This window comes from Tachypleus tridentatus, unplaced genomic scaffold, assembly GCF_004210375.1.
Source record: "Tachypleus tridentatus isolate NWPU-2018 unplaced genomic scaffold, ASM421037v1 Hic_cluster_2, whole genome shotgun sequence".
Taxonomy (NCBI): Eukaryota; Metazoa; Arthropoda; class Merostomata; order Xiphosura; family Limulidae; genus Tachypleus; species Tachypleus tridentatus.
The window spans coordinates 48,684,716-48,701,313 of NW_027467782.1; the positions used below are offsets into that span (position 1 = coordinate 48,684,716).

At 34.0% G+C, this 16,598-nt stretch overlaps 1 protein-coding gene and 1 long non-coding RNA gene across 2 annotated transcripts; one reads left to right on the forward strand and one right to left on the reverse strand.

The window, feature by feature from the left end:
- Positions 1–3,899: 3,899 nt before the first annotated feature.
- Positions 3,900–4,477, forward strand: LOC143242151 (uncharacterized). Its single transcript, XR_013022475.1, has 3 exons — positions 3,900–4,016; positions 4,084–4,217; positions 4,352–4,477. It is a non-coding gene; the product is annotated as an uncharacterized LOC143242151 (long non-coding RNA).
- A 2,925-nt stretch (positions 4,478–7,402) lies between these two features.
- ND-B16.6 (NADH dehydrogenase (ubiquinone) B16.6 subunit) lies at positions 7,403–15,798 on the reverse strand. The gene is made up of 4 exons (XM_076485470.1): positions 15,642–15,798; positions 11,357–11,435; positions 9,337–9,408; positions 7,403–7,803 (listed from the first exon to the last, which is right to left on the reverse strand). The coding sequence occupies exons 1-4, from the start codon at positions 15,733–15,735 to the stop codon at positions 7,596–7,598; spliced, it is 453 nt and encodes a 150-aa protein (XP_076341585.1). The 5' UTR covers positions 15,736–15,798; the 3' UTR covers positions 7,403–7,595.
- Between the last annotated feature and the right edge of the window lie 800 nt (positions 15,799–16,598).

Here is a 16,598-nt window from a genome sequence, read left to right on the forward strand (position 1 = left end):
TACACAGGTATATCCAGTGTTCTGATTCACAGTAATGTAATGGTCATACTTCTGTTCCAACACATTCTACACAGGTATATCCAGTGTTCTGATTCACAGTAATGTAATGGTCATACTTCTGTTCCAACACATTCTACACAGGTATATCCAGTGTCCTGATTCACAGTAATGTAATGGTCATAGTTCTGTTCCAACACATTCTACACAGGTATATCTAGTGTCTGATTCACAGTAATGTAATGGTCATACTTCTGTTCCAACACATTCTACACAGGTATATCCAGTGTGTCTGATTCACAGTAATGTAATGGTCATATGTAATGGTCATTTCTGTTCCAACACATTCTACACAGGTATATCCAGTGTTCTGATTCACAGTAATGTAATGGTCATACTTCTGTTCCAACACATTCTACACAGGTATATCCAGTGTCCTGATTCACAGTAATGTAATGGTCATACTTCTGTTCCAACACATTCTACACAGGTATATCCAGTGTCCTGATTCACAGTAATGTAATGGTCATACTTCTGTTCCAACACATTCTACACAGGTATATCCAGTGTTCTGATTCACAGTAATGTAATGGTCATATTTCTGTTCCAACACATTCTACACAGGTATATCCAGTGTTCTGATTCACAGTAATGTAATGGTCATACTTCTGTTCCAACACATTCTACACAGGTATATCCAGTGTTCTGATTCACAGTAATGTAATGGTCATACTTCTGTTCCAACACATTCTACACAGGTATATCCAGTGTCCTGATTCACAGTAATGTAATGGTCATAGTTCTGTTCCAACACATTCTACACAGGTATATCCAGTGTTCTGATTCACAGTAATGTAATGGTCATACTTCTGTTCCAACACATTCTACACAGGTATATCCAGTGTCCTGATTCACAGTAATGTAATGGTCATACTTCTGTTCCAACACATTCTACACAGGTATATCCAGTGTCCTGATTCACAGTAATGTAATGGTCATACTTCTGTTCCAACACATTCTACACAGGTCCTGATTCACAGTAATGTAATCCAGGTCCAGTGTCCTGATTCACAGTAATGTAATGGTTCTGTTCCAACACATTCTACACAGGTATATCCAGTGTCCTGATTCACAGTAATGTAATGGTCATACTTCTGTTCCAACACATTCTACACAGGTATATCCAGTGTCCTGATTCACAGTAATGTAATGGTCATACTTCTGTTCCAACACATTCTACACAGGTATATCCAGTGTTCTGATTCACAGTAATGTAATGGTCATACTTCTGTTCCAACACATTCTACACAGGTATATCCAGTGTTCTGATTCACAGTAATGTAATGGTCATACTTCTGTTCCAACACATTCTACACAGGTATATCCAGTGTTCTGATTCACAGTAATGTAATGGTCATACTTCTGTTCCAACACATTCTACACAGGTATATCCAGTGTTCTGATTCACAGTAATGTAATGGTCATATTCACTTCTGTTCCAACACATTCTATGGTCATACTTCTGTTCCAACACATTCAGGTATATCCAGTGTCCTGATTCACAGTAATGTAATGGTCATACTTCTGTTCCAACACATTCTACACAGGTATATCCAGTGTCCTGATTCACAGTAATGTAATGGTCATACTTCTGTTCCAACACATTCTATTCAGGTATATCCAGTGTTCTGATTCACAGTAATGTAATGGTCATACTTCTGTTCCAACACATTCTATTCAGGTATATCCAGTGTTCTGATTCACAGTAATGTAATGGTCATACTTCTGTTCCAACACATTCTACACAGGTATATCCAGTGTTCTGATTCACAGTAATGTAATGGTCATACTTCTGTTCCAACACATTCTACACAGGTATATCCAGTGTCCTGATTCACAGTAATGTAATGGTCATAGTTCTGTTCCAACACATTCTACACAGGTATATCCAGTGTTCAGATTCACAATAATGTAATGGTCATACTTCTGTTCCAACACATTCTACACAGGTATATCCAGTGTCCTGATTCACAGTAATGTAATGGTCATACTTCTGTTCCAACACATTCTACACAGGTATATCCAGTGTCCTGATTCACAGTAATGTAATGGTCATACTTCTGTTCCAACACATTCTACACAGGTATATCCAGTGTCCTGATTCACAGTAATGTAATGGTCATACTTCTGTTCCAACACATTCTACACAGGTATATCCAGTGTCCTGATTCACAGTAATGTAATGGTCATACTTCTGTTCCAACACATTCTATACAGGTATATCCAGTGTTCTGATTCACAGTAATGTAATGGTCATAGTTCTGTTCCAACACATTCTACACAGGTATATCCAGTGTCCTGATTCACAGTAATGTAATGGTCATAGTTCTGTTCCAACACATTCTACACAGGTATATCCAGTGTCCTGATTCACAGTAATGTAATGGTCATAGTTCTGTTCCAACACATTCTACACAGGTATATCCAGTGTCCTGATTCACAGTAATGTAATGGTCATAGTTCTGTTCCAACACATTCTACACAGGTATATCCAGTGTCCTGATTCACAGTAATGTAATGGTCATACTTCTGTTCCAACACATTCTATTCAGGTATATCCAGTGTTCTGATTCACAGTAATGTAATGGTCATACTTCTGTTCCAACACATTCTACACAGGTATATCCAGTGTCCTGATTCACAGTAATGTAATGGTCATATTTCTGTTCCAACACATTCTACACAGGTATATCCAGTGTTCTGATTCACAGTAATGTAATGGTCATACTTCTGTTCCAACACATTCTACACAGGTATATCCAGTGTCCTGATTCACAGTAATGTAATGGTCATAGTTCTGTTCCAACACATTCTATTCAGGTATATCCAGTGTCCTGATTCACAGTAATGTAATGGTCATACTTCTGTTCCAACACATTCTACACAGGTATATCCAGTGTTCTGATTCACAGTAATGTAATGGTCATACTTCTGTTCCAACACATTCTACACAGGTATATCCAGTGTCCTGATTCACAGTAATGTAATGGTCATACTTCTGTTCCAACACATTCTACACAGGTATATCCAGTGTTCTGATTCACAGTAATGTAATGGTCATAGTTCTGTTCCAACACATTCTACACAGGTATATCCAGTGTTCTGATTCACAGTAATGTAATGGTCATAGTTCTGTTCCAACACATTCTACACAGGTATATCCAGTGTTCTGATTCACAGTAATGTAATGGTCATAGTTCTGTTCCAACACATTCTACACAGGTATATCCAGTGTTCTGATTCACAGTAATGTAATGGTCATACTTCTGTTCCAACACATTCTACACAGGTATATCCAGTGTTCTGATTCACAGTAATGTAATGGTCATACTTCTGTTCCAACACATTCTACACAGGTATATCCAGTGTTCTGATTCACAGTAATGTAATGGTCATACTTCTGTTCCAACACATTCTACACAGGTATATCCAGTGTTCTGATTCACAGTAATGTAATGGTCATACTTCTGTTCCAACACATTCTACACAGGTATATCCAGTGTCCTGATTCACAGTAATGTAATGGTCATACTTCTGTTCCAACACATTCTACACAGGTATATCCAGTGTCCTGATTCACAGTAATGTAATGGTCATACTTCTGTTCCAACACATTCTACACAGGTATATCCAGTGTCCTGATTCACAGTAATGTAATGGTCATACTTCTGTTCCAACACATTCTACACAGGTATATCCAGTGTCCTGATTCACAGTAATGTAATGGTCATATTTCTGTTCCAACACATTCTATTCAGGTATATCCAGTGTTCTGATTCACAGTAATGTAATGGTCATACTTCTGTTCCAACACATTCTACTCAGGTATATCCAGTGTCCTGATTCACAGTAATGTAATGGTCATACTTCTGTTCCAACACATTCTACACAGGTATATCCAGTGTCCTGATTCACAGTAATGTAATGGTCATACTTCTGTTCCAACACATTCTATTCAGGTATATCCAGTGTCCTGATTCACAGTAATGTAATGGTCATATTTCTGTTCCAACACATTCTACACAGGTATATCCAGTGTCCTGATTCACAGTAATGTAATGGTCATACTTCTGTTCCAACACATTCTATTCAGGTATATCCAGTGTTCTGATTCACAGTAATGTAATGGTCATACTTCTGTTCCAACACATTCTATTCAGGTATATCCAGTGTCCTGATTCACAGTAATGTAATGGTCATACTTCTGTTCCAACACATTCTACACAGGTATATCCAGTGTCCTGATTCACAGTAATGTAATGGTCATACTTCTGTTCCAACACATTCTACACAGGTATATCCAGTGTTCTGATTCACAGTAATGTAATGGTCATACTTCTGTTCCAACACATTCTACACAGGTATATCCAGTGTTCTGATTCACAGTAATGTAATGGTCATATTTCTGTTCCAACACATTCTACACAGGTATATCCAGTGTTCTGATTCACAGTAATGTAATGGTCATAGTTCTGTTCCAACACATTCTACACAGATATATCTAGTGTTCTGATTCACAGTAATGTAATGGTCATAGTTCTGTTCCAACACATTCTTCACAGGTATATCCAGTGTCCTGATTCACAGTAATGTAATGGTCATACTTCTGTTCCAACACATTCTACACAGGTATATCCAGTGTTCTGATTCACAGTAATGTAATGGTCATACTTCTGTTCCAACACATTCTACACAGGTATATCCAGTGTTCTGATTCACAGTAATGTAATGGTCATACTTCTGTTCCAACACATTCTACACAGGTATATCCAGTGTCCTGATTCACAGTAATGTAATGGTCATACTTCTGTTCCAACACATTCTACACAGGTATATCCAGTGTTCTGATTCACAGTAATGTAATGGTCATACTTCTGTTCCAACACATTCTACACAGGTATATCCAGTGTTCTGATTCACAGTAATGTAATGGTCATACTTCTGTTCCAACACATTCTACACAGGTATATCCAGTGTTCTGATTCACAGTAATGTAATGGTCATATTTCTGTTCCAACACATTCTACACAGGTATATCCAGTGTTCTGATTCACAGTAATGTAATGGTCATACTTCTGTTCCAACACATTCTACACAGGTATATCCAGTGTCCTGATTCACAGTAATGTAATGGTCATAGTTCTGTTCCAACACATTCTTCACAGGTATATCCAGTGTCCTGATTCACAGTAATGTAATGGTCATACTTCTGTTCCAACACATTCTACACAGGTATATCCAGTGTTCTGATTCACAGTAATGTAATGGTCATACTTCTGTTCCAACACATTCTACACAGGTATATCCAGTGTTCTGATTCACAGTAATGTAATGGTCATACTTCTGTTCCAACACATTCTACACAGGTATATCCAGTGTCCTGATTCACAGTAATGTAATGGTCATACTTCTGTTCCAACACATTCTACACAGGTATATCCAGTGTTCTGATTCACAGTAATGTAATGGTCATACTTCTGTTCCAACACATTCTACACAGGTATATCCAGTGTTCTGATTCACAGTAATGTAATGGTCATAGTTCTGTTCCAACACATTCTACACAGGTATATCCAGTGTTCTGATTCACAGTAATGTAATGGTCATACTTCTGTTCCAACACATTCTACACAGGTATATCCAGTGTCCTGATTCACAGTAATGTAATGGTCATATTTCTGTTCCAACACATTCTACACAGGTATATCCAGTGTCCTGATTCACAGTAATGTAATGGTCATACTTCTGTTCCAACACATTCTACACAGGTATATCCAGTGTTCTGATTCACAGTAATGTAATGGTCATACTTCTGTTCCAACACATTCTACACAGGTATATCCAGTGTTCTGATTCACAGTAATGTAATGGTCATACTTCTGTTCCAACACATTCTACACAGGTATATCCAGTGTCCTGATTCACAGTAATGTAATGGTCATAGTTCTGTTCCAACACATTCTTCACAGGTATATCCAGTGTCCTGATTCACAGTAATGTAATGGTCATACTTCTGTTCCAACACATTCTACACAGGTATATCCAGTGTTCTGATTCACAGTAATGTAATGGTCATACTTCTGTTCCAACACATTCTACACAGGTATATCCAGTGTTCTGATTCACAGTAATGTAATGGTCATACTTCTGTTCCAACACATTCTACACAGGTATATCCAGTGTCCTGATTCACAGTAATGTAATGGTCATAGTTCTGTTCCAACACATTCTACACAGGTATATCCAGTGTTCTGATTCACAGTAATGTAATGGTCATAGTTCTGTTCCAACACATTCTACACAGGTATATCCAGTGTCCTGATTCACAGTAATGTAATGGTCATAGTTCTGTTCCAACACATTCTACACAGGTATATCCAGTGTCCTGATTCATAGTAATGTAATGGTCATAGTTCTGTTCCAACACATTCTTCACAGGTATATCCAGTGTCCTGATTCACAGTAATGTAATGGTCATAGTTCTGTTCCAACACATTCTACACAGGTATATCCAGTGTCCTGATTCACAGTAATGTAATGGTCATACTTCTGTTCCAACACATTCTATTCAGGTATATCCAGTGTTCTGATTCACAGTAATGTAATGGTCATACTTCTGTTCCAACACATTCTACACAGGTATATCCAGTGTCCTGATTCACAGTAATGTAATGGTCATACTTCTGTTCCAACACATTCTACACAGGTATATCCAGTGTTCTGATTCACAGTAATGTAATGGTCATACTTCTGTTCCAACACATTCTACACAGGTATATCCAGTGTCCTGATTCACAGTAATGTAATGGTCATATTTCTGTTCCAACACATTCTACACAGGTATATCCAGTGTCCTGATTCACAGTAATGTAATGGTCATAGTTCTGTTCCAACACATTCTACACAGGTATATCCAGTGTTCTGATTCACAGTAATGTTTATATTCTGTTTAACTTGGTATGTTAATATTCTGTTTAACTTGGTGTGTTTATATTCTGTTTAACTTGGTATGTTAATATTCTGTTCAACTTGGTATGTTAATATTCTGTTTAACTTGGTGTGTTTATATTCTGTTTAACTTGGTGTGTTTATATTCTGTTTAACTTGGTGTGTTTATATTCTGTTTAACTTGGTGTGTTTATATTCTGTTTAACTTGGTGTGTTTATATTCTGTTTAACTTGGTGTGTTTATATTCTGTTTAACTTGGTGTGTTTATATTCTGTTTAATTTGGTACGTTTATAATACTTTTCAACCTTCACTGACTGTTTACGTATCTTTTTACTTCATATTATAAAATCTGAGAGAGAGTAGAATGTCTTTTATAAAGTAAGACAAAACACATCTCATTTCTAACACAGTTATAATATCCTTCAAAATGTACATTTTTTGTAACCTGCAACTATTCGTATCTATATAATTATTCTACACTGTAAAGGTCATATTGTTTACTATTCTACACTGTAAAGGTCATATTGTTTACTATAACACGTTGAAACTTTCTTTACTGCACATCTTATTTTCTGGTCTAAAAATACATCAACGCCATGTGAACTCATAAGCTTTATCATCGTAGGCTTTTCTACTTGCATGTGCGTAGTATTCCTCCAATATTGGATCTACAAGTTTATCCTTTGGTACAGTTTTGAAGACTGGTTCTCCATAATATGTGCCAACTTTCCACCCGGGAACATTTTTCATCAGTTCGTGTTCTTCTTCAACATTTCTTCGTAGTTGCTTCAGATATCTGTAAAGAACACAGTAACATGTTACAGGTATCTGTAAAGTATGATTCTCTGGTCGTTAAGAACACAGTAACATGTTACAGGTTTCTGTAAAGTATGATTCTCTGGTAGTTAAGAACACAGTAACATGTTACAGGTATATGTAAAGTACGATTCTCTGGTAGTTAAGAACACAGTAACATGTTACAGGTATATGTATAGTATGATTCTCTGGTAGTTAAGAACACAGTAACATGTTACAGGTATATGTAAAGTACGATTCTCTGGTAGTTAAGAACACGGTAACATGTTACAGGTATATGTATAGTATGATTCTCTGGTAGTTAAGAACACAGTAACATATTACAGGTATCTGTATAGTATGATTCTCTGGTAGTTAAGAACACAGTAACATCTTACAGGTATCTGTATAGTATGATTCTCTGGTAGTTAAGAACACAGTAACATATTACAGGTATCTGTATAGTATGATTCTCTGGTAGTTAAGAACACAGTAACATGTTACAGGTATCTGTAAAGTATGATTCTCTGGTAGTTAAGAACACAGTAACATGTTACAGGTATCTGTATAGTATGATTCTCTGGTAGTTAAATACACAGTAACATATTACAGGTATCTGTAAAGTATGATTCTCTGGTAGTTAAGAACACAGTAACATATTACAGGTATCTGTATAGTATGATTCTCTGGTAGTTAAGAACACAGTAACATATTACAGGTATCTGTATAGTATGATTCTCTGGTAGTTAAGAACACAGTAACATATTACAGGTATCTGTATAGTATGATTCTCTGGTAGTTAAGAACACAGTAACATATTACAGGTATCTGTATAGTATGATTCTCTGGTAGTTAAGAACACAGTAACATATTACAGGTATCTGTATAGTATGATTCTCTGGTAGTTAAATACACAGTAACATATTACAGGTATCTGTATAGTATGATTCTCTGGTAGTTAAGAACACAGTAACATGTTACAGGTATCTGTATAGTATGATTCTCTGGTAGTTAAGAACACAGTAACATGTTACAGGTATCTGTATAGTATGATTCTCTGGTAGTTAAGAACACAGTAACATATTACAGGTATCTGTAAAGTATGATTCTCTGGTAGTTAAGAACACAGTAACATGTTATTAAAGACTATGTATTCACAGGCATACATTGATATTTATCTATGTATTTGATTTAGAGTTATACACTGATATCTACAGCAGAACTAAGTAACCACAACACTTGGTGTTACACTTTTAAAACCTTATCTGTTTAACAGTTTATAGACTAGAAGGATTACTTTATTACACTAAATAACATGTCAGAAACCCACAAATAGAATACAACAGAGTGGATAATAGCTGTACAGTCAGCTAGTTGATGACTGTACCACTGATGTGTTGTTTTCAGATTTTTCTCATAATTTCTACTCAATGTAAATCCTCAAATAGCATGAATATCTCCTGAAAGGATTTAATGGCTAATTATTCACATATTTCCTTTTGTCTCATGTAATTAAAATGAAATACAAACTTACGCTCTGTCTCTCTCAGCAAGAAGCACGGGTTCTAGTGCATTCATAACATCCTGCCGTTCAATCTTCAACAGTCTAAAAAACAAATGTTACTTATGACATAACGATAAACAAAACTTAGGATAACAGTATTCAGTAACACACAAGTCATAAATATCTATCAAACTTGAAGTTGCATTGATCTATACAGCCTAAAATAACAAATTTAGATCACTGGACCACGACTTCTCAAAGCTGAAACATCGATAATTCTATTACGCTACAACAATCAAGTTTAAGAAGCACTAAATATTTAAATTTGATAAAATAACACTTGTACAGAAGTTATAAGTTCATATTGGCTTTCTTCAAAACAACCGAGTTTCCTCCTTAGGTCTACAAGTATCATATTATCAACTGCCATAATAGTTGTATATAGTTCATTTTACTACAGATAATACTGCCACAACAGTTGTATGTAGTTCATTTTACTACAGATAATACTGCCACAACAGTTGTATGCAGTTCATTTTACTACAGATAATACTGCCACAACAGTTGTATGCAGTTCATTTTACTACAGATAATACTGCCACAACAGTTGTATGTAGTTCATTTTACTATAGATAATACTGCCACAACAGTTGTATGTAGTTCATTTTATTACAAATACTGCCACAACAGTTGTGTGTAGTTCATTTTACTACAGATAATACTGCCACAACAGTTGTACATAGTTCATTTTCCTACAGATAATACTGCCACAACAGTTGTACATAGTTCATTTTCCTACAGATAATACTGCCACAACAGTTGTATGTAGTTCATTTTATTACAGATAATACTGCCACAACAGTTGTATGTAGTTCATTTTACTATAGATAATACTGCCACAACAGTTGTGTGTAGTTCATTTTATTACAGATAATACTGCCACAACAGTTGTATGTAGTTCATTTTACTATAGATAATACTGCCACAACAGTTGTGTGTAGTTCATTTTATTACAGATAATACTGCCACAACAGTTGTATGTAGTTCATTTTACTATAGATAATACTGCCACAACAGTTGTGTGTAGTTCATTTTACTACAGATAATACTGCCACAACAGTTGTATGTAGTTCATTTTACTACAGATAATACTGCCACAACAGTTGTATGTAGTTCATTTTACTACAGATAATACTGCCACAACAGTTGTATGTAGTTCATTTTACTACAGATAATACTGCCACAACAGTTGTATGTAGTTCATTTTACTACAGATAATACTGCCACAACAGTTGTATGTAGTTCATTTTACTACAGATAATACTGCCACAACAGTTGTATGTAGTTCATTTTACTACAGATAATACTGCCACAACAGTTGTATGTAGTTCATTTTACTACAGATAATACTGCCACAACAGTTGTATGTAGTTCATTTTACTACAGATAATACTGCCACAACAGTTGTATGTAGTTCATTTTACTACAGATAATACTGCCACAACAGTTGTATGTAGTTCATTTTACTACAGATAATACTGCCACAACAGTTGTATGTAGTTCATTTTACTACAGATAATACTGCCACAACAGTTGTATGTAGTTCATTTTACTACAGATAATACTGCCACAACAGTTGTATGTAGTTCATTTTATTACAGTAATACTGCCACAACAGTTGTATGTAGTTCATTTTACTACAGATAATACTGCCACAACAGTTGTATGTAGTTCATTTTACTACAGATAATACTGCCACAACAGTTGTATGTAGTTCATTTTACTACAGATAATACTGCCACAACAGTTGTATGTAGTTCATTTTACTACAGATAATACTGCCACAACAGTTGTATGTAGTTCATTTTACTATAGATAATACTGCCACAACAATTGTGTGTAGTTCATTTTATTACAGATAATACTGCCACAACAGTTGTATGTATTTCATTTTACTACAGATAATACTGCCATACTAACTCAACTAGTAGGAAACACATATCTAAACAAAACACATGACTGCACATAGTTAACTACTGTAAGTACTCACCTTCTCTTCTTGAAATTCTGGCAGTACATGTACATTGAAAATGATGTCAATGCAGTAAACCCTGCAAACATAGCATACCCTGTAAGGATAAAAACATCTGATCTTTTAAACTACCCTGTAAGGATAAAAACATCTGATCTTTTAAACTACCCAGTAAGGACAAAAACATCTGATCTTTTAAACTACCCAGTAAGGACAGAAACATCTGATCTTTTAAACTACCCTGTAAGGATAGAAACATCTGATCTTTTAAACTACCCTGTAAGGATAGAAACATCTGACCTTTTAAACTGCCCTGTAAGGATTGAAACATCTGACCTTTTAAACTACCCTGTCAGGATAGAAACATCTGACTTTTTAAACTACCCTGTAAGGATAGAAACATCTGACTTTTTAAACTACCCTGTAAGAATAGAAACATCTGACTTTTTAAACTACCCTGTAAGAATAGAAACATATGACTTTTTAAACTAACCTGTAAGGATAGAAACATCTGACCTCTTGAACTTCTCTCATGATTCTTAATATACATAAATCATGCCATAAAAGTAGGAAAAAAATCCCAAAAAACTAGTGGCTGATTCAACATTCCAGAGCAATACAGTTTCTAAAAGTTAAACCTCTATTTATAGTTTACCAACTCATGTTTTGAATGGGCAGTTGTCAATGAAGACAGTAAGAACTTACACAACTGAAAAATAATAAGTTTCATACGTTAACTTATAAAACTTAACTTGTTGTTATAACATTCATACTTTGTTACAACACACAACTTAACTTGTTGTTATAACATTCATACAGAGTACTTTGTTACAACACACAACTTAACTTGTTGTTATAACATTCATACAGAGTACTTTGTTACAACACACAACTTAACTTGTTGTTATAACATTCATACAGAGTACTTTCACGTACTTTGTTACAATTGTTATAACATTCATACAGAGTACTTTCACGTACTTTGTTACAATTGTTATAACATTCATACAGAGTACTTTCACGTACTTTGTTACAATTGTTATAACATTCATACAGAGTACTTTCACGTACTTTGTTACAATTGTTATAACATTCATACAGAGTACTTTGTTACAACACACAACTTAACTTGTTGTTATAACATTCATACAGAGTACTTTGTTACAACACACAACTTAACTTGTTATTATAACATTCATACAGAGCACTTTGTTACAACACACAACTTAACTTGTTATTATAACATTCATACAGAGTACTTTGTTACAACACACAACTTAACTTGTTGTTATAACATTCATACAGAGTACTTTGTTATAACATTCATACAGAGTACTTTGTTATAACATTCATACAGAGTACTTGTTATAACATTCATACAGAGTACTTTGTTATAACATTCATACAGAGTACTTTGTTATAACATTCATACAGAGTACTTTGTTACAACACACAACTTAACTTGTTGTTATAACATTCATACAGAGTACTTTGTTATAACATTCATACAGAGTACTTTGTTATAACATTCATACAGAGTACTTTGTTATAACATTCATACAGAGTACTTTGTTATAACATTCATACAGAGTACTTTGTTACAACACACAACTTAACTTGTTATTATAACATTCATACAGAGTACTTTCACGTACTTTGTTACAACACACAACTTAACTTGTTGTTATAACATTCATACAGAGTACTTTGTTACAACACACAACTTAACTTGTTGTTATAACATTCATACAGAGTACTTTGTTATAACATTCATACAGAGTACTTTGTTATAACATTAATACAGAGTACTTTGTTATAACATTCATACAGAGTACTTTGTTACAACACACAACTTAACTTGTTGTTATAACATTCATACAGAGTACTTTGTTACAACACACAACTTAACTTGTTGTTACAACATTCATACAGAGTACTTTGTTATAACATTCATAGAGAGTACTTTGTTATAACATTCATACAGAGTACTTTGTTATAACATTCATACAGAGTACTTTGTTACAACATTCATACAGAGTACTTTGTTATAACATTCATACAGAGTACTTTCACGTACTTTGTTACAACACACAAACTCTGTACTTTTCTAAGCAAGATAAACAAAACTTTCCAATAGTAACTTGTGTTAATTACAGTTTTACTTTGTTGTACAGTTTGTTTAGAGGTTGTTGTTTTGTTTTTTTAAATACAATTGTTGGGACCCACATAGAGCTTGTCACTGACTTCAGTAGGGTACCAAAATTTGTCTTACAATTTACCCAGCTTTTGTTTGGATAGTTTTGCGAGACATTGTCATTGTTTATAAAGAAATTCATTGGTACTGCTTTAGTTGCCATGTGCTAATTATAGTTCACTAAATTAGAGATTCTTAACTGTCCCACAAAACACTCAGTAAGAAAGTATGTGGTAATTAAATAGATTTATAATTCTAAAGGAAACCACTACATAACAATATAAACAAAGGTGCAATTTTTGTTCACTTGTGGACTCAAAAGTGATACTTTTAAACACCTTCAGAAGACTTACAAGCATATAATTAGCTTCTTGTGTACTAGTAACAAAGACTGCTATATATATTTAGGAACTGTACACATTTTTTATTACGTAGAAAAAATTTAATAATCTATATCACGATTCTCAGATTTAAACTTAAATGTTTTTAATAAGGTATTTTGTGAACTTACCAAAGAATTGCATAATTGTTGGTTAAAAGTATCACTTATGTACTAATAACTTGATGGGTTTTTCAAACAGGAAATGATTAGATGTGTCAGTTGGATAAATTAAATAAGAAACAATAAGAACAGGGGATAAAAGCATCTATGAACTTAATAAGAAGAACTATATCTAAAGACAAGTTGTAATATATCGTAAAAATAAATCAGTAACTAGTGGCTCTACATTTTATACCATACAAAAACAAGATATTTATGTATCCAGACTGCTCAAAGGTTCCCATTAAACCTGCCAGTTCTTTTTCCTTTTAGTATAAATAAATGACACTACTACAACAGTACACTGTCACCAAGGTACCATATGGTCCTTCAGGGCTCTCTCTGTACATTCACCTTTGAGAAAAGTAATAATATACATCTATCCTTTAATCACTTGTTATACCAGTTGTATAGGGGACATTACAGTTACATCAAGACATGAACTAATCGGTGGTATTAATACATAATTTGCAAATGACCTTTCATTACACTAGGTTAAAATTAATAGATTTGAGTTATCACAGTTTGGATCACACATCTATACAGATAATAATCCATTCAAAAGCATGAACAGGGAAAATGTCTCAACAAAGTGATAACAAAATAACTCATGACATTAAGTTAATACTCCAAGTTACTGACAGAGTTACAGTGTTACAATGTATCTAAAGACATATTGATTGAGTTTATACAAAGCACTAGCAGTGTGAACTGTTATATATAGTTTTGGTTTCCTTATTTCACAATGAACACTGACTTTATGGAAAGGGTTTACATGATTGTAATTTACAATATTTTTATTTTGATCTTATCAATGTTTATATGATTAACTAAAGAGAATCATTGAGGTTTAGAAAACTGGGCATGCTCAAGTCAGTTTTACAATAGAGTAATTAGGTTATTGAATGAGACAATACTGACAGAACCTCACAAGAGGTCAGTATTTCCTCAAAAATAAAGGGTGGTTTAAATATTTAGTTTCCTTGGTGGTGGTTATAGGGTTAGCCTGAAAGGGCCAATGGTTCTTTGTTACCTGCCTGGTGTTATTCATATCAATAACGATATCTTTAACATGTGAACTTAATATCACATTCCAGTAAAATCCATTCCAGTTATCGAAAACTTACTGACATCATAAAACATGAAAAAAAAAAGTATAGCTCCATACCAAATGGCTATTCATGGTCATCTTCATCATATTTATTTCAACTTCCCAAGTTCTACTCACAAACGATGAAATTAAAACTTAAATTTAGATCTTTTAATTTCATGTTCAACATGGTTTCAAATCTACGAAATCTAAGTTATACATTCATAATACAAACAACACAGAAGAGACGTTACAAAATACACATAACAGTAATACTAATAGACCTCCCATGTTATGTGTAAGTACAACAAGCCCAAAAACAACTTCACTTTTAGAGTTAGTTCAGCTCTGAAGAGGTGAAATACCTCAAATAGCTTAACTACTTACACTAGTACTATTTATAGTTTTTTTTCGTGTAGCTAAGTGTTAATTCAAGCTATGTATTAGTATTAGAAACTTAACTTTTGAATATACTGACCATTAAAATACGTTTTTACTGGAATCCGTTCAAAAATAATAGGTGAATATCCTCCCTTCGGAGGCATATCTTGTTTATAATTCAACCCTGCCATTTCGCACAAATCTCAATGTCTTCTCATGCAAAGAGGCAGTTTAGAGTTTCCGTTAGAGGTCGCCTCTCAATTAAGTACTGTATAAATATTATTATTTCTTGAAATTGAATGATTTTTTTTCTTACGTTTTATTCTTGTTTACTATACAATACAGCAATATTTGAAAATGTTTAAAATATTTATGAACCTTACATCAAATTTATAGGAAGTAGATAATATGTTGCTAAAAACAAATCGTCACGAACATGAACAGTTTGTTTGTTGTTGAGCATAAAGCTACATACACAATGAGTTTTACCCACCAAGAGGATCAAAACTTGATTTCTATCAATAGTACTGCTAGTATGCATACATAACGCTGTGTTACCTGGGGGCCGTAAGGATGGAAGAAGAAAGAGCTTTACATATTCAGTCGTTTAAAAGTATTGGATATAAAAGCCGTTATTTAATTGTTTATTTATTAATATATATGTGTGTGTGTGTTTTCTTATAGCAAAGCCACATCGGACCATCTGCTGAGTCCACCGAGGAGAATTGAGCCTCTGAGCTTACCTTATTAATATATAAGATAAATTATTTATTAATATTGATGTAATGTCCTGACCAGGCATTTTTTATTAACTGTATTGAATTTATTTATAGATGTTGTTATTGTGAATAAATTGTGTTTTTATTGTTGAACCCTGATTGTAGCGGCGCGTTCATTTTATCCCATTTCAAAATGAACGATCTTATAACACCAAAATATAGTTTTTATTTAAAACACTTAACGTTTAGCTTTACAGCTTTTTCAAGAGCGTTTAGTTTGTTTGTTTGTTTTGGAACTTCGCACAAAGCTACTCGAGGGCTATCTGTGCTAGCCG